This window comes from Condylura cristata, unplaced genomic scaffold (assembly GCF_000260355.1).
Source record: "Condylura cristata isolate star-nosed mole 26May11 unplaced genomic scaffold, ConCri1.0 scaffold00004, whole genome shotgun sequence".
In the NCBI taxonomy this organism is placed as follows: Eukaryota; Metazoa; Chordata; class Mammalia; order Eulipotyphla; family Talpidae; genus Condylura; species Condylura cristata.
The window spans coordinates 59306650-59326626 of record NW_004567105.1 but is presented as its reverse complement, the minus strand read 5'-3'; the positions used below and the strand labels follow the sequence as shown (position 1 = coordinate 59326626).

The 19977-nt window shown below is 36.9% G+C and overlaps 1 protein-coding gene across 3 annotated transcripts in view; it reads right to left on the bottom strand.

The window, feature by feature from the left end:
• The window catches only part of PBRM1 (polybromo 1), a 99954-nt gene extending 80088 nt beyond the window's left edge, over positions 1–19866 (bottom strand). For all 3 annotated transcript variants that reach the window (XM_004676072.2, XM_004676078.2, XM_004676074.2), the window contains exons 1-5: positions 19816–19866; positions 16914–17030; positions 14818–14970; positions 13816–13913; positions 3926–4073 (exon numbers count right to left, since the gene is read on the bottom strand). In XM_004676072.2, coding sequence (XP_004676129.2) covers positions 3926–4073; positions 13816–13913; positions 14818–14970; positions 16914–16952 — 438 coding nt within the window. In that variant the 5' untranslated portion in view covers positions 16953–17030; positions 19816–19866. The remainder of the gene's footprint in view (positions 1–3925; positions 4074–13815; positions 13914–14817; positions 14971–16913; positions 17031–19815) is intronic.
• Positions 19867–19977: the final 111 nt, after the last annotated feature.

The following is a 19977-nucleotide window of genomic DNA, read 5'->3' as shown; positions in this document are numbered from 1 at the left end:
TCTCTGGTGAAGCCTCTCATCGCCCCTGAGCCTCTGGCCTGTACCCCAGTTCTGTATGAATAAATAAATCTTTAAAAAAAAAAAAAGTAAAAGATTATTGATAGATATATATTTTTAAAGATTTATTTATTTATGCATACAGAACTAGGGTACAGGCCAGAGGTGCAGGAGTGGTGAGAGGATTCACGAGAGGCAGAGTAGGGAGCAGAAGGCTGGTCAGGAGAGTTCTGCTATACTATATGGTTTACTCCCTGGCTGGGGACAAAACTCACACTGAAGTGGCTGAGGCCAAGTTTCACAGTGCTGTACTTTAACCCATTGTGCTACCAGGGAGGGGCGGATAGATTTTTTAATTTCCAAACTATACAGGAAATAGGAGAGAATACGCTACAAACAAAATGAAACCAAAAGAAGTGAAGGTGAAAAACAAAAATATTACAAATAAGATAAACATAAAGCAGAAATTTAGGAGTACTAAAACCAGAAAGACATAAAATGGTACAGTTAAAAGGTAAAAAGACTATTAAATGGGTTAACAGAAACTCATGAATATGCAGTTTATAAGAGCTACATCAGTTTTACAAGGATATGAAGAATATGAAAGGTTGAAAGTGAAAGAATTAGGAAAAACCAAGCTAACAAAAATAAAGTTGACCTAACTATTAAAATATCAAATAAGATAGACCTCAAATAAAAGACATTACTAGTAGTAAAACAGGCTACTTCATAATGCAAAAATGTTCCATTCTATTGGACCATAAAACAATTAAAATTTGTTTGTTATTTGAGTAGTATTTATTAAAGCAAAGACCCAATAGTTTTAAGTAAAAACAGACAAAGTCATCATTAAATTAAGAAACAGTAACTTCAGAGTTCATACATACAATTCAGTATGGATAGAAAGGATTTTAGAAACACAGTTAACAAGACAGAACTAATGGCCACAAACAGAACACTATGAATAATTTTGTTTTATTCACAAATATTCTAGCAGCATTATTCATGATAGCTAAAAGTAGAAACAATGTATTATGAGGTAACAGAAAAATAAATACTGATCACACTGCCTGCATTCCTGGCACAGAGCTCCTGAACCCTGGCAATTTACTAAGTAGTAACAGCACAAAGAAAGAGCATCTTTTGTTCTGTTGCAGAGATTCTATTGAGGGCTTCTAGATGGCTCTCCTTGATGGTCAACCAAAAGATGAAACCACTATTAGAAGCTTGGAACGTTCAGGTCTACTTCCTATCCTTCAGAAAGGTTATGGAGCTAATATTTGGTGTTAAAAGCCTCAATAACATTGTGTTCAAAGAACTTCCAAGTGAATGAATCCATCCATACCAAAAGAGTGGCATATCCCAATTCTACAAGGATAGAAACTCCTGTGTTTGGCACTATTCCAGACCTTACCCTATGTATCTCTTCATTGGCTTTATCATCTCCTTGAATAAACTTTGTGAGCCACATTAGCGATTAATCAGATCCAAGGAGGAAGTCACAGAAACCTTCATCTACAGCTAGTTGGTCAGAACAGGTGATAACTGGCTTATGATGGGTGTTTGGTGTATGTGAGTGGGGTTGGAGGGTAGTCTAGAGGGGCTGAACACTTAACCTGTAGTATCTGATGCTACCTCTAGGTAGAAAGTATCAGAATTGATATAAATAGGACACCCAAGAATTGCTTGGTGTGAGAAAAAAAAACTTCCAAACTTACTTTAGGTGAGAAGAAGTGTTGTGATTATAGTGTTCTAGGGACTGTGACAATAATTGAGTAGTAAAGTTGTCTCAACAGGGAAGATATATACAGTAGAGAAGAATTAGACTTTCCATAAAACAGGAGGGTAAATACTGTTTTTCATTTACAGCAATGAACAGGTAAATACATAAACTGTGGTATACCCACAATGGAATATTATTTAATCATTAGAAGGGCTGAACCACTAGTGAACCTTGAAGACATGCTCAGTGAAAAGTGCCAGTTACGAAAGTTCATATACTGTATGATTTCGTTTATATGCAATGTCCTAAACAGACAAATCCATACAGAAATAAACAGATGATTAGTTACCAGAAGCTAGGAGGAGTGGGACCTGAGAGTGCATATTAATAAATATGGCTTTTTTTGGTGGTAACAACAATATTCTTGGCCCTCCCTGGTGGCACAATGTGTTAAAGTGCAGACTACGAAACTAGAAGCAGCCGCTTCAGCACAAGTGCAACTCCCTTCCAGGAAGGTGACCCACATGGTGCAGCAGACATTTCCTGTCTCGCAAGCTGTTCTCCTTTGTCCATCTGCCTGTTTTACTCCCCATTCTGCCTCTGGTGAATCCTCTCATGGCCCCTGCACATCAGGCCTGTATCCCAGTTCTGTATGCATAATCTTTTTTAAAAAAATTCTTGTGTTAGATAGTAGAGATGGATTGCTTCTTGCAAATATCTAAAGCCCCCCCGCCCTTGAATTCTACACTATAAAAGAATGTGTCTCAATTCAAGGAAAAACTACATATTCACTCAGTGTAAAGAATAACTCTAACATAGATTGAGCTGGAAGAGATAATGCTAAATGAGATAAGGCAGAAGGAGGAAGATAAACACTGTATAGTATCACTTACATATGACTAATAAAGAAACCAAACTAAGGGGCAGATAAAAGACAAACTTAAAACACTAACCCTTGAAAATTGCCTATAGAACGTAAGCAATCAGAGAGAGAGGGATGAGAACAATGAGGGAAGGGAGCAGAAGGCACTATGGTATGACTCAGGTGATTTGGTCGTGGGTGCACTACAGTGGTGATGCCTGAGTGGGAGGAATACTACACTTTCAAACAACCAACAATAATGGAAGACAACATTGCATGAAACAAACAAAAAAAACTCAGAATAAATCTAACAACATTTCTGTAGAACTTTTATTAAAAAAAAAAACTTAAGTTTTACTAAAATACATGAAAAACAAATAAATAAAAACATACCAAATTTCAGTTTGGAAGAGTCAACATCATAAATAAACTAATCCAAATAAACTAATCGTTAGCACAGTAGGTAGCACGTCTGTCTCAAATAAACTAATGCTCTAAAATATGATCTACAGAGTTAGTATAATTCCATGAAAATTTGAACTTTTTTTTTGTGCTTGTAGACTTAACACACTAGTACTAAAATGTGTAGTCATGCAAAGTCAATATACTATCCTTATAAATAAAGAGTTACAATAATTATGGTAGAATTAGAATAGTCAAGTACAGACAAATTAGCCAGAACAGAAAGAGTAGAACAAAAGATCAGAAAAAGACTGATGAGAACATGGGAAGGATAACACTGACAATGCAGATGAATGTGGCGAGGATGGCCATTTCAGGGTGCTATTACACCTGTGGGGGGAAAATACAGACTCCTATCTCACAGAAGATAGAGAAATTAGTCTCAGTGCATAAAAGGTTTATATTTTAAAAAAAAAAAGCTATTAAAGTTTTTAAAAAAAATCTAGGAGAAGAATATCTTTATAACTACACTGGGCAAGGAGTATTTCTGAAAATACAAAGAACAATAAACCACAAAGTTAAAGGCTGATAAATTTGACTGTTTTAAGTAAAAACATCTCTTCATCAGAAGCTATTATAAAGAGTATAAGTACACCGAGAAAAAATATTTACAGCACATATAACCAAAACAGAATCCATATCTAGAATATATTTAGGATTTCTGGAACTAAATATGCAAATAACAATTCACAGAAGAAATGGGCAACAGACTGAAAAGGTACAGAAGAAACAAGAATGGCTCAGAATCAAATGAATATTCAGTGTCTTTACAAACAAGAGAAATGCAAACTTACAAGAAATGACTACTCACCCACCAGACTGATACACACTAAAACAACAATTATCAAATTGGACACCTTCCACACCTGATGTCCTCTTACCTTGTAATAGGCCTTTGCATTGTTAAAAAGCAGCTGGAAATCAGCAGTCAGCAGATTAACATCATCATACTCTTCCATTTTTAGTTTCTGCTGGATTTTCATCAAGTCAATCGGCTGAGAAACTACTTCATAATAGTCTGGTTGATTTCTGTTTTAAAAATAAAAAAAATTCATACAAGGACTGTACAAAGCTGTATTTCAAAACTATCTGTGGAAATGGCCATCGTTTTAAGTGAAAGACTATTATCATACTTACTGTCATTATTAAAATTGCGGGGGAACAACAGAAACAAAATGCTTATGCATTCCCTTTGCAAATTACAAATATAAAAAACTAAATTAACTTCTGTGATTTTTTTTATGCTAAATATTTAAGATTTAGAGCATTAGCACTAAAATCATGTTAGGAGTACTTTTTGTAAATGAAAATAACTTATCTTTCTATGTTCAATATGGGGAAAAAGGGACACATGTTTCAAAGCTGGACTGTCTCTTCAGATAGAGACCACAAGCCTTTTTCTATAAAGTACTAACAAGTGCTATTATATATACTGTTCTAAATATTGACCGCTAAAGTGACAAAGGAGAAATATGAGGCCCTTGGTTTGAGGAAATATCAAAGATAAAAGAATGTAAGAAGCATGTAAACTATGAACAAAACAAAACAAAAAAGCATGTAAATGATAACTTAAAATCCAGGATAGTTATTATGTCTTGGAACAGAGAGAGAGAGAGTGGAAATTTCACTGGTAGTTATGACAATTTCATGGATTTGGTTTTGGGTTCCTGGATGTTATTATTTTTTCAAAACAGAATGAAACAAGTAAATCTTCAGAAAAATAATCTGGTCTAAGTGACTATTTTTTTCAAATCTCCCAAGGTGAGTAGGAAGTTAACTCTAGTTTAGATGTGTAAGAGATAAGTTACTATATGTCATATCATCAGGTATTAAAGTTTAATTTTTACTGGGCCCTTGGTTGATGTGTTATAGATACATATGTATATTTATTTTTTAAAAACTTTTTACTCTGATATAAGAGTTATGAGTAGTATAAAGAACTTTTTTCTGAACCACTAATGGGTAAGCTGCTTACATCATGTCCTTTCACCCATGAGTAGGTAAGTATATACTTCCTACAGTGACAATTCAACCAATAAAACAAGGAAATCAATTTTGATACAGCTCCACCACTTAATCCATTCATATTTTGCCAACTATTTCATAATTGTCCTTTAGAGAAAAAGGAAAAAGTTTGGAACCATATGTTACACTCAGTGTATTTCCTTCATTCTAAAACACTTAGTCTTCCCTTGTCAGTTATTTTGTGGTGACCTTCAATTTGGTACTGTCTGTTTTCCTGATGAATAAATTTCAGAGTTTTTTTTTTTGGTAGGACTATGACAGAATGATGCTGCTTTCTTCTCACTATATCCTATCAAATGGGACCAATTTCATCTTGCACCCAGTACTGATATTGACTTTTGATCATTTATGGTCGCCAGGCTTCTCTACTCTTTTTCTCTTTACATTTTATGAAGAAATATCTCAACTATGTAAAAGCCCATTTTGCCTCAATTTATTCATTTACTTATACCAATGTAGATTTCTGGATTCTTATTTTACTCAGGTTAAAACCATTACCATTATTATTTTGATTTTCAAAAAATTATGTCCCAGGTTTGGCCAACTGAAGTGCTTTCAAGATGGTTTCTATAGTCTATGTTCTTTAACATGGTCACATCAACCTCTGAGCACTTACTTATTTTCTGGCACTGGAAGATGTTACTTGTATTCCCTACTCTTGAAATCAATCATCTCCCCAAAGAATGCTAGATCATTTTAATGATAAAAAGCATTTAAAAAACCGAGACAAGGCCCTCCCTGGTGGCGCAGCGGGTTAAAACACTGCACTGAGAAGCTTAAGCTAATTCTGCATGGGTTTGATCCCACCTGCCCCGGAGAAGATCCACATGGTGTGGCAGACCTCTCCTGACCCACCCGCTGCTCCCCTCAACAGTATACTTCACTGATCTGCCTATTCTGCTTCCCACTCTGTCTCTGGTGAATCCTCTCACCCTCCGCATCTCTGGCCTATATCCCAGTTCTGTATGAATAAATAAATAAATCTTTAAAAAAAAAAAACCAAGACAAAATACCAGATGTGCTCATTTCTAGGGCATTGTTACTTCAAGATCTCTCAATGGACAGAGCTAGGAAACAGATGCATGTTCATTTATATCAATTTCTCTACCTACTTATATTGGCATCCACAATAATTACACACTATCATCAATTATTTCTAATTCTAATCCAACACAACAAGGTTCACTCTAGTTTCTTTTCTCTACTTTATTCCTCTTCTTAGACAGTGAGAAACCTGATTCTCTAATATGTTTTGCTATATATTCATTTATAAGACTGGTTCTCGGTATGTACTCAGTCTCCTCTTACTGCTTTCCTCTCCACAGTGCTCCTCATCCCTGTCAAGCTATGATCCCCTTTCTATATTAGGCCACATACTATTTGATGTGCTCCTATTCCAACTATGACATATCACTGCCATTACTTCCCTCAAAAGGGCACATTCCTTCCACCACTAAAGTTTTAACACCTTGTGTGAGGAAATCTTCTACATGAATATTCTCTTTAATAAACATAGCTACTGGTTAGCACAATCACAAAGAACAATAGCACAAAGCAGCACTTTATTTATCCCCACCTAATGGTTTTGGATTGAATCTTTTTTTTTTTTAATTTGGGGTGCTGAGACTAATGATCACTGGCTGCCCAAATACCAAAAAATTATGATTCCAAAATCTCTTGAAGTTGATTCAACACACAAGAGCAATCAAGCTGCCCTATGTATGCCATTCATGACAAAAGCCCTTTTTGGTTCTGGATTGAATTCTTCAGGAAAGGAAAGGAAGAATAAATTGAGTTTTTAAAAAACATTTATCAACTACTGGGATTTCAGTAAAATATAAAATTAAGTATGAGGAGATGAAAGGAATATTCTATCTGCTACTCAGAGAAAGCGCATAAAGGTTTTGGTGAATGACAACAAAGGATCAACCAAGTCTAACTTCAATGTTGTCAGTGACACCAAGGAATAGTCTCAGAATGAGCATTAGGCCTTTGTTAATGTTATTTCCAAGGTGGCTTTCTCCACCTGGGCTCAATGGGCCATAGAGTCCACTGCTCCTTACTCAGCAACCTCTGAAGCTTGGGAGATTATCTGTAGACAGACAAGTGAGAATCCAATGAGGACATATGCTTACAGAGGAAACTACCTCCTGGAGGCTCTGCTAGAGGGCTCCTCACAAACATTCCAGAATTACCTCACATAAGGGAGAACAGGATCCTAACATTCTATTCTGTATAATATAGTCAAAACAAGGCTTCACCACTTTAAAAATGAGGTGGCTCTACTGATTTTTTTCCATTTAAATCAAACATTAATTCTAGTCACCCAGAATTAAAAGCACTATTAGTATCTATCCAGACCTTCATGCACATGTATACACAAGAACATACAGTACACATTTTTATAGCAGCTTTTCCCTTTCAATGATAGGTGAGGACACCATGCTATGACTTGGTTGCTAAGGAAAGTCAAGCTAATAATTTTTTTTTTTTAAAGATTTATTTATTTATTCATACAGAACTGGGGTACAGGCCAGAGATGCGGAGGGTGAGAGGATTCACCAGAGACAGAGTGGGGAGCAGAACAGGCAGATCGAGGAAGTACACTGCTGAAGGGAGCAGCGGGCGGGTCAGGAGAGGTCTGCCACGCCATGTGGTCTCCTCCGGGGCAGGCGGGAATCGAACTCATGCGGAAGCGGCTTTAGATTCTCAGTGCTGTGCTTTAACCCGCTGCGCCACCAGGGAGGGCCCCAAGCTAATAATTTTTACCAGAAAACTGAAAAACATGAGGTCTGAAATACAGACTCTGGCTGGCTAAGTCCAGACCCATCTTCCCTTCTTTCCAAGATGACAGCATTCTAAACTGCTATATGGGTACTGAAGATCATATTCTCTAGTACTGCTGCAGTTAATTAAGCTCTGTGAGAGTTATTCCCACAGATTGGCAGGTAGTCATGGTAGAAAGCATGTGGTAGTCAGACCATGCAGACAGAGGCAATACTCCAAGGACAGGAGAGTAAAGAGACAGATAGCCAAATGGCTTCATAGAACAGGACTTTTATGTGAGAGAAAATATATTTTTTAGTTTATCTTTTAAAAATATATTCATTATATCATCAATCATTTTTGTACAATGTATGGTTTAAAAATATTTTTTTAAAGATTTATTTATTTATACATACAACAGCTGGGGTGTAGGCCAGAAATGCAGGGGGTGAGAGGAGTCACTAGAGACAGAGTGGGGAGCAGAACAGACAGACCTACTGAAATACACTGCTGAGAGGAGCAGTGGGTGAGACAGGAGAGGTCTGCTGTGCCACGTGGGTTAGCTCCCTGGCAGGGGATCAAACTCATGCCACAGTGCGTGGTCATTATCACTGAAACTTAATCCCTGTGCCACTGTTAAGGGGAAGGATGTCCTAATGGAAATTTGCAGAGTTTTGTGGACTCCACTGCTTACTCCAGCTTTCTGGATTCCACCCCCAACTCTCTCTCTCTCTCTGTCTCTCTCTCTCTCTCTTTGGAGCAACAGCTCTCAGACCATCTGACTGGGGGCTAGCAGTTAGTTTGTGACTAGAGCTACTCCAGCTTTCTGGATTCCACCTCCAACTCTCTCTCTCTCTCTCTCTGGAGCAACAGCTCTCAGACCATGTGACTGGGGGCTAGCAGTTAGTTTGTGACTAGAGCTCCAAGTTAGCAGAGCTGGTAAGATACTCCAGTTACTTTGTATCCCTTCTTTTTCCCTAGGTTGTTCCTTTTCCTTTTCCTTTCCCCTTTTGTAAATAAACCCATTACCCTTTTTGTGTGTCTGTAGAACAATTACATTTTTGGGGTGTGGGTTAGGATCCTCAGACAGGTAGCCCAGTTCACTCTGGGCTACCCTGTAATACCACCAGGGAGGTCTGAGAGAAAATAGGTTTTCTTGTGTCAGACGCTGTTAATTTGGATGTTCTACTACACAGTTTAATACACTAATCAAAACAGAATCTCAAAAAGAGGCTCACAATTTTGCAACTCTGAGCAATACTACTTCCCATAAATTCTTGAGAAGACATTCATTCAAGAGAGGGACACATGTGCCTTCAGACACACAGCTGGGTAAAACAGCACAGTGGTGGCTAGAAGACAATGTTCCAGCAAATGAGGCCTGTATCATCAACTTGTTAGGACCAGCTTCCTAGTGGAAAGCAGGCAGGAGAGGGGCAGTTCTTTTCTAAGAGGGGCTTGTATACTCTAAGGTGATGCTGGTTTTCTCTACAACATACTAGTTATTATTAGTCTCTGAGTCAGAAAGATTTGAGTCTTAATTCCAGTTTTCTTTTAGTATTTCTGAGAATAAGTACAGACCTCATCTCTACACTGTGATAACAATAAATACTTCACAAATTTAAACAAGATAACTTCTGGAAAATGGCAGTGTGTCAAGCATATGGTAAGCAATACATGTAGGCTTTTTATTATCACCTGCTAATTAACTGACAACTTTTAAAAGAATTTTCCTGATAAATCAATAAAATCTGGGAAAAGTTGGCTCATTTTAAAACAAATTCATCTTTTCTTGGACATGACTAACTTATAGGGCTCTCCTAATTTAAGGCACTGGCATTGCATCCTTAGTGGTTCTGGTCTTTGAGAAGTTAGCCTCCAGCTTAACCTGCAGCTTGTTGGCTACCCCCTGTAGCACTGACGAACACAAACTGACCTAAGTCTTAACTCGTGGTATTAGTTTTCTATGCTGCTACAGAAATTATCACAAATGTAATGGCTTAAAACGGTACAGATCAAAAAAACAAACAAAAAAAACCGGTACAGATCTATTATCTTACAGAAGTCTTTTTGGTGGGTCTCAATGGACTAAAAAGCAAAATGTTGGTATTCCTTCTGGAGGTTCCAGGAAACACTCCTTTTCCTTGCACTTTCCAGTTTCTAGAGACCTTCTCCTTCTCCAGGTTCAAAACTCAAACTCTCTTTTTCCATTTAATGACAATTGTTATTACACTGTGTACACCTGGATAATCCAGGATGCTCTCTCCTTCTCAAGGTTATTAATGAACTTAAATTTTCTTTTCTTTTCTTTTTTAAAGATTTATGCACATAGAACTGGGATACAGGCCAGAGGTGCTGGGGCGGTGAAAGGATTCACCAGAGACAGAGTGGGGAGCAGAAAGGGCAGATCGATAAGGTACACTGCAGCATGTGAGACAGGAGAGGTCTGCTGCGCCATATGGATCACCTGCTGGGGCTGGGGAAACTCTCACTGAAGCAGCTGCAGCCAGCCTGCAGTGCTGCATCTTAATCTGTTGATCCAGCAGGGAAGGCGAGAACTTAAGTTTTCTTTACCGTCTAATATAACATATTCATAGGTTCCAGGAATTAGAACATGGGTATATGGGGAGGGAGGGTTATTCTGTTATCATACCCATATGTTTTTAAGATAAATTACTTCAAGTGCCAAGTATGAAGGGAATAGTGATGTTATTTTGACAGCAAGAGAGGAAGGAAACTTCAGTCAGAGGGGAACATAAATTCCACAGGGAGGTACATATTCGTTTTGCTCCACAGAGGCAAGTTCCCCAAAAAAGTGGGGGAAAACAAGAGAAAATAGTCACTGTTGCCTCTCTCTATATTTTAAAAACAGATCCTTTTAACTATAATAGCTGCAACTTCACTTCTATCTTTTAAATATTGTTGTTAAATATTGTTGTTAAATATTTCTTAAAAGCATGCTTCACTCTCAAGGAACTACAGAAAGAACAAACTAAACCCAAAGATTGCATGACGTAAGTAATATATAAAGCAGAGATAAATAAAAAATACAAAAAAAAAACCCAACCAAGTGATTTTTCTTGAAATCATAAACACAACTGACAAACCCTTAGCTAAATTAAGAAAAGATGCAAATAAGAACAGAAATGAAAATAAAGATATTACAACCAATGTCACAGGAATGAAAAGGATTAGAAAAGAAGACTATGCGCTTCTCTGGTGGCACAAGGGGTTAAGTCAAAGCACTGTGAGGCTATCTGCAGCCACTGCAGCATGAACGCAATCCCAGGTCAAGGAGGTGACCCACATGGTACAGCAGATCTCTCTTGTCTCCTCTGCTGCTCCCCTCAGCAGTGTATTTTACTTTACCTGCCTGTTCTGCTCCTCACTCTGTCTCTAGTGAATCCTCTCATCTCCCCCCACCCCACCACCACTGGCCTATACTCCAGTTCTTGTATGCATACAAATAAATCTTTAATATAAATATATAAATAAATAAAGACTACTATGAACTATGGCAATAAAATGAACTATGGACAACCTAGAAAAAATGCATAAATTCTGAAAAACATACAACTTACCAACAATGATTTTGAAGAAACAGAAAACCTGAACAGACCTATAACTAGTAAGGAAGTTAAGTCAGTAAAAAAAAAAAAAAAAAAAAAAAAAAAAGCCCTAGCAAAAAAGAAGCTGAATCTAATGGTTCTGCTGGCAAAATCTAGCAAACATTTAAAGAATCTGAACACTTTTCAAACTTTTCCCAAAACCTAGAGGAAACACTTACACTGTGAAATCAGCTGTGCTCTGATATCAAAGCCAGACAAAGACACTACAAACAAAACTACAGACCAATACCAGTCACAAACACTGATGCAAAAATCCTCAACAAAATACTAGAAAATAAAATCAGCAGCATATTAACTGAATTATATATACACCACACCCACACAGAATTTATTTCATAATTGCAGGTATGGCTCAACTTATGAAAATTGATACAAGAAATATTGTATGTTAACAGAATGAAGGAAAACAGCCACATGATCTCTCAATCGACAAGGAAAAGACATCTGACAAAACTTAACACCCCTTCATGATAAAAACACTCAATAAATTAGGTCAATATGGAAATTACCTCAACCTTACACAAGCTATATAAAATAAAAGCACACAGCTAACAATGGCAAAATAAAGAAATAAAGAAATAAATAAAATTTCTCCTAAGATCAGGAACAAAACAAAAATACTTGTTCTCACAACTTCTTTTCAATATAATATCAGTACTGGAAGCCCTAGCCAGAATAATTAGGCAGCAAAAAGAAAAAGGCATCCAAACTGAAAATGATCTGGTCACAGATAATATGATCTTATATGGAGAAAATGCAGACTCTACAAAAAAATTGTAAGAAAATTGCAAGATATAAAAGCTACATAAAACAAATGTCAGTCACATTTCTACATACTGAATGATTCAAAAAGAAAATTAAGAAAATACACCCATTTATAGTAGTAGTAAAAGGAATAAACTTTAGTGAGTAACCCAATGAGCTGAAAGAATTATATACTGAAAAATCACACATTTCTGTGAGAAATTTGACACAGATAGGTGGAAAGATATCACTTGTTCTTATTGGAAAACTTAATATTGTTAAGATACCAATACTACTCAAAGCAATCTACAAATTCACTATAATCCTAATCAAAATCTCAAGAAACAGAAAGAGCTACTCTGAAATTCATAAAGAATCTCAATAGAGCCCAAATGGTCAAAGCTATCTTAAAAATGATGAACAATGCTGGAAATTTGTTTCAGTAATCATTCTTCAGAGAATAAATAGAATATATAGAGAGATTAACATAAGAAAAGATTTATTATAGGAAATGCTTCATGTGATTAGAGAGACAGAAAAGTCTCACACACTGTAAGTCTGAAGACCCAAGAACTGAGTGTGCTTTGGGTTCATGGGCAGAAGGAGATGGGTATCTCAGATCAAACAAAGAACACTAATTTGTTCTTTCGCCAACTTTTAGCTCTAGTCAAAACCTCAGAAGATTGGATGATATTCAGTTGCACTGGTTCAAGTCTTTTTATTCAGTTTTCCTAAACAGATACTAATGTCTTCCAGAGAAATCCTCTCAGATAATGTTTTACCAACTATCCATCCCTTAGCCTAGCCTACATATGAAGTTAACCTACTTTTTGATCTTGAAACTTATGACAAAATCACAAGTGTGGCAAGGATGTGAAAAAATTGGAACCAGTGTACACTGTTAATAGGAATGTAAAAAGGTACAGCCATTATGGAAAACTGCATAGAGATTCCTTTAAAAAAAGATTTAAAATAGAAACGCTATAAGATCTAGCAATCCCACTTCTAGGTATACATTCAAGAGAAATGAAAGCAGAATTTCAAAGAAGTATCTGCACACCCATGTTCACTCAGCATTCATCACAACAGCCAAGAGATAGAAGCAACCAAGTATTTATCAATGGATAAATGGATGAAAATGCAGTATAATCATACAATACTGTCACATACTACAACATGGATGATTCTTAAGGGCATCATGCTAAGGGAAGTCAATCACAAAAGACAAACACTGTGTGATTTCCCTTTTATGAGCTATCTAAAGTATTCAAATTCATATGGAAAAAAAGCACAATGCCTGGAGGCTTTTCCTGTTACCTGGAGTTAAGGAAGTTGTTTAAGAGTTTCAATTTTGCAATATGGAAAAGTCCTGGAGCTCTACTGTAAAACAATCTGAATTGACCTATACACTTAAAAATTATCAAGACTATAAATTTTATGTTGTGTGATTTTCACATTTTAAAAATATATATACTTCACTACATCTCAACAATTATAACGTGGACTTCTGTATTATTTAAAACATTCCTTTCAAAGGAAAACTCAACTAATAAACATTTTAAACATGGACTGGGGACCAAATCCCTCCCACTCACCTTCCAACTCACCTTCGCTTTGGGGCCCTAATGAAGAGCTCACAGAGGAGTCTGCCCTGGTCATCCTTATAATCTCGAATGGTGTTGTATAGTTCATGACACACAGCAATCTACACACAAGGAGAAAAATCACCAGAAAAGTGAACAGAAAGCCCATGGAAACATAACAATTATCTTCATATAAGCTACCCATAAAAAGCAAGTTGGGGAGGAGGAATGACAATCCTCTAAATTTCCATATGCAAACCCAAATTTCAAATATGTTTATATCTCTTTTTATTTAAAATAATTTACTAACTAAGTATTTTGGTATCCTTCATGAGATTTATGCTCTGGTGATTCTCTTTCCTTTTAAACTAAACCAGTTCATATCAATCTCCTGTTTACAGTCATTTAATAAAAGTCTTATTTCTGAGGGGGGGGGAAAAAACAAACTCATTAAGATCACCTATAAAGGCCCTATATAGTCTGGCTGATAAGATTTTGCCAGGCTCCTTCTGCCTCTTGACCACCTCTCTATAATCACAATATATCAAACCCACTCTCTCCATTGGTCCTCACTGGCTAGAACACCCTCCCCTAGCCTTTTGCAGGAGTAGAGCCTTCTTATCACTAACAAATCTTTCCTGAAGGTTTAGGTCAAAAAAGCCCAAATCAACTTAACTTTTCTTCTTAGCTCTTATTTGCTCACAAAATGTTTATATTTTGTTTCCCCACACTAGAATCAAAAGCTCCATGTGAAAAACTGGCAAGTCTTATACATGGCTGCACTGCAATCACAAGAATAGTACCTGACACATGATAAATTATCTGAATGGAGATATAAGGTGACATACCGATAGCCTTTATTATTTCATAATGCTACACTACTACTATAAGGATTATAGCTAAATTTGAAAGAAATATTCAGAAGATTAAGCCTAGAAGAAAAAGAAGTAGAGAGACCTTGCATTAAAAGAAGGCAGGGAACCATTAGGAAAAACAAGCAGGAGCTATGTGATCCAAATTACTCACAGGGTCTACAGTCGGAAGATTGGAAAGTCTCCTCCTTTTCCTGCTTGGGCCTGGTGTGGACACAGAATGATGCCCATCATCGAAGTCCCCGCTGACACTACTAGAAGGGGAGGTGGCTCTTCTTCGCTTGGAACCCATGGAATCCAACTTCTTCTATAAAAAATAAATAACCATGTTCTGGCCCTCCCTGGTGGCGCAGCGGGTTAAAGCACAACACTGAGAATCTAAAGCCGCTTCCTCATGAGTTCGATTCCCGCCTGCCCCGGAGGTGACCACATGGCGTGGCAGACCTCTTCTGACCCGCCCGCTGCTCCCCTCAGCAGTGTATTTCGTTGATCTGCCTGTTCTGCACTCCACTCTGTCTCTGGTGAATTCTCTCACCCTCCACATCTCTGACCTGTATCCCAGTTCTGTATGCACAAATAAAATAAAATCTTAAAAAAAAAAATAAATAAATAAATAACCATGTTCTTACGTTTAAATTTAGACTGCCACTGAGCTCTTAGTTGGTCACCTTCTGCAAAGACTAGTTTATTTAGGAAGGTATTTTAACTGACAGAAAGAAGCTTTAACTAACTATAAATTTTTCTATTTAAGTCCTAGAACTTGTTGCTTTTGCCCCTTCATTTACCAGAATGTTACACTTAAAATCTGGATGGGACAAATTCAGCAAAAATATATTTGCTTGCATATCACACCAATTTTGAATGACTCAACCACTTCTGGCCCCAAACTTACTGGAATACACTGGAGTTAAAAAATACACATGTAGCAGTATACCAGTCTATTAAAGTTATCAATCCCTTAGCCCTGAAACAGTCAGGCAAGCCTTGGATAGAGGCCTCAGGAAGGTCACTTCTGGAGTCAGCAGCCTCCTCTTATTTTCTCCTGTGTGTCTTACAAGATCACTTTCCAGTTGGGCTATGATGTGGAAAAGAACAGGAGAGAATGCCTGATACAAATAAGTAATCTGAAAGGATAGGAGGACAAACAATACCTAGCATTTTAGATGTACCACAAAATTAACACACTGAAAATAGACTTTTTTCGCCTTCATTAAAGGAGCTACAAAACTTACCCCTAAAAAACACTTAATGTGACCTGCCATACTTACACTAAGATAGTAAAATGAGCTTTGATAACTTTATGTGAATCCAAACCAACCCCAAATTCAAAATGTAGTAATTCCTGTGGGATTTTGAAGTCACAGCTTTAAGTTTCAGTAATCTGCAGGTACTTCACATGTAAGCTTTGGGTGCTGCATGGCCTTTCAGAAACAAGCTAGTAAATAACTAAACTTAACCCAATTTCACAAATATATTAATTTGACTGTAATGCAAGAAACATAACTGGGAAAGGGTGTATATATATATACACATACATGTGTGTATATATGTGTGTGTGTGTGTGTATATATATATAAATGTCTGAAATGCTTATACAATTTTAAAAGAGTATCACATAGTATATTGTGATCTGAAATGTCTTTCTCTAAAAAAAAAAAGTCTTTCTCTAAAACTAAAAGAAAAAATGGATCCCAGTTTCATTCATCAGCATTCAATTTTAGGAAACTAAGACACCAGCAGTTGAAAGTATGGGTTGCCAGTAGTATGGCAAGCAAAACCGGGATCTCCAGGAAACAGAAAACTACAGCAAAACAATAAAAAAATCCTGGTAAACAACTAAGAAACAAGAGGAAACCACAGTCCTCCCCTAAACTACAATCCACGTGATATTTAAAAACAGAGTCTGCTGTGATGTTCCTTCCTGTAGGCTTTGGTTTGTTACACATCAATTGGCGACAGGTGGCAAAAATGCTTCAAAGGGGCTAAGTAAGGAACAGACAAGTTTTGTTCATTTTTTTTGGGGGGGGATTTGTTTTAAAAAAGGTTAGTAAACTGTCCTCAATTCATCTGTAAGATGAAGAAACCAAGGACCATTCCTTTGTAAACAATCTAGAGGAGGACATTAAGTGAATCTGCTATGAGGAGGGAATCTTTATGGAAGGGATAACAAAAAGTTAAGGTGGAAGGGAAAAGTCAAGGAAGGACAGAAAAGGAAAAGGTTGTAGATGATCAGTAATTTACCAGCTTTACCAGAGCACAACCAGCGCCTCGAAAAGCCAGTCTCCTCATTATGTCTGAAGGCCAACTGAAGCCAGTGGGAGAAGGCAGGGCTTTAGAAGTGCTGATTCAATGTTAGTATATTCAAAACTGAAAGAGAAGAACAAGGCAGAGAAAGGGAAAATAAAAAAGAAGGGTCAGACAGAGTAAAAATGAATACGGATAGAAAACATTCAGAAAGAACTGCTAGACAAAGGTAAGAGAACTGGAGAAAATAGACATAAGTTTCCTCATGCCAACCAAAATGCTATAATGACTCAGGCACAAATAACATTTCTTCCATTTTAAAACCAAATAGTTTTATACACATAAAGGTGTCTCACTGAGGTTCTCCTTTACTCACACACAATGACTGTCAATTCCAGGAGTGGAACATGCCTGCACAACTGCCCCTTACTCAATAAGAACAGACTTCAATCACAGAGCTGGAAAAGAAAGTGAACACATGTGGCAGATTCACATGTGACACTAGTGTTGGCAAGCTGAGACAAACCAAGAATGGCTCATGTGAGCAAAGACTTTGGAAAACTTCCTGCCCACCCCACCGAAAAAAATTCAGAGAAAGACAACATTTCTGTCCAAAAGTCCAATCAACATTGGAAAGACCACATACAGCTTTAGACAGGTTAACAACAAACCTTCAATTATTTTACTTTTAGACATAATCCACTTTTATAAAAAAATTACTTTGTAAATAATCAACTGAAAATCAAATGACAAAAAAATCATTAGTCAGTTTAGTCTATAAAAAAGTCCTTGTATCATTAATTTTCTCTAGTAAGAAAATGGTGCATTATAACAATCATTCTCAAATTTTTTTTATCCAAAGGATACAGGTTAAAATTAATTATGGAAGTTTGGCAAGACAGGCAATGCGACTGGGTGGTTGGAAAAGCAACAGGACCTAAGCTCAAATTAAAATAAGAGTCCCAGGTCTTCCATCTCGAATTAACTGTTAAATATTGCTGGAGTCACTTCAGATTTTTCTTCATCTCTGAAATGGGACTGCTGTGACAGTGAAATGTACACGAAATAACTCTGAAATTGCAAAGTACAAAATAAACCTTATGGTTCAACTCCAGGTCTGTAATCTTTTTCTGTATAGGCATAGGATTTTATAACTTTTTATAGTCTAGGCTCACAAAATAACATTTAGTATTGAGTGATCAATTTAAACTTTTAATAAGAATATTAATGTGTAAATAGAACAATTTTTAAAATACTGGACAATTTAAAAGTCCTGTTTGCATCTCCTCAGCAACTGAAGAACATGGAAATAGATTCTGGAGCTCAATTACAAATTTTAAAACCACATAGATTAGTCACACAAAAGTCTGACAGTCAAAGATAAAAAGTAACTTTATGGGGGGGGGGCCTCCCCAGTCGTGCAGGGGTTAAAGTCTCAGTGTTATCAAGCTGTTACCAGTAACTGCAGCATAAGTTTGATGCCCAATGGGGAGCTGACCCACATGAAACAGCAGACCTCTTCTGTTTCCCCCACCGCTCACCTCAGCAGTGTATTTCAGTAAATCTGCTCCCATTCTGTCTCTGGTGAATCCTCTCACGCCCCTCACCTCTCCCCTACACCCCGTTCTTGTATACATAAATAAATAAAAATAAATCTTCAAAAGAAAAAGTATAACTTTATGAAGTGCAGCTGGGAAACTACCTACACAGGATAGCCAGTGTATTCTGACGTTTATATGCTATTAGGGTATTAGTTTATACACTATTATTTACAACAATATGCTATTAGGGTATTAGTTTATACACTATTATTTACAGCACTTACTTGGTACTATAATACATGTTTGAAACAAACAAACAACAAAAACCTTTGGAAAACAAAAGACTTAACCACATATCTACTTTCCAGAGAAAAGCTACCCTTAACACTGGTGCTCACAGCTTTTAATACTTATTCTATGCCTTAGTTGCCTTAAATTTAAAAAAAAAAAAAAAAGCGTTAAACCATTGTTCATTTATTTTGCAGCCTGTGTATTAACCCAGGGGAGATTCTTCCAAGTTCAAATTCTTCTATAGGTTTAACGGCTTGATAATAGTTTACCATATAGATATATATCACAATCTACTACTTTTGGAGATTTGGACAGAATATCATTATTTGAGGTATTCTGTAAACTCCCACAGTCAAAGAAAGTAGTTACTGCCCTTCTATTTATCCATCCACACATATATCTTTTACTCACTTAATTTGAAATACTCTCTCAAAAAGAATTTTCCAATCTTCCTTTGGATCTGAAAATATGACAATCTGCTAACAAGTAACAAAGCAAAATTATACTACTGTTTTATATTTGTACAGAATATAATTTGTTTCTGAATTATATCTGAGAAAGAGTACAAAACCAAATGGGAAAAGAACACCTAAAGTTCATTTTTGAGGTGTCCTATTTCGTTCGAAAATAAGTTCAAGTATTTCACTCCAAGATATGTCTTTGTAATTAGAGTAATAATTTCCACATCTGCTAGTATGTATTTGTCATTTGTTTTTCAGGATTTCGTCAATATTTCTGCCAACCTTTCCCTCCGTTTAAATCACAAGCAGCTACTCTGTATCAAAACTATGTCTCTTTCAGTCAAAAATTTTAAAGACAGAAAAAATAGAAATAAACAGGAAATATACAGTTTTACATCCTCGATTCTTTGATATTGCAACAGGAAACTTAAATATCTGATTTCTATTATAAATACAAGTTCCATTGAGAAAAAACGCTCGGTGTGAGTACAGTCATCCCGAAAGTGTAAAAAAAAAAAATCCCCACACACACACTCGAAGAGTTTGCGTCCGCACTGTCAGGAAGCAACCACCAAAAAAGGAGGCCCTGACCCATAGAGAAAGGTGGAGGCCGACCTGTCACTGGTACCGCGGGTTTACGGAAACGTTGACAGCTTTGAAGCTGCCCCGGACTAGCGCTCCGCCAGCTGCCGGGGGCGGGAAAGAGGGGCGCGGGGAGTTTCCGGGCCGCGGCGCGCCTTTGTCCCGGCCGGCAGGTGCGGCAAGGCTGCCGGGCCG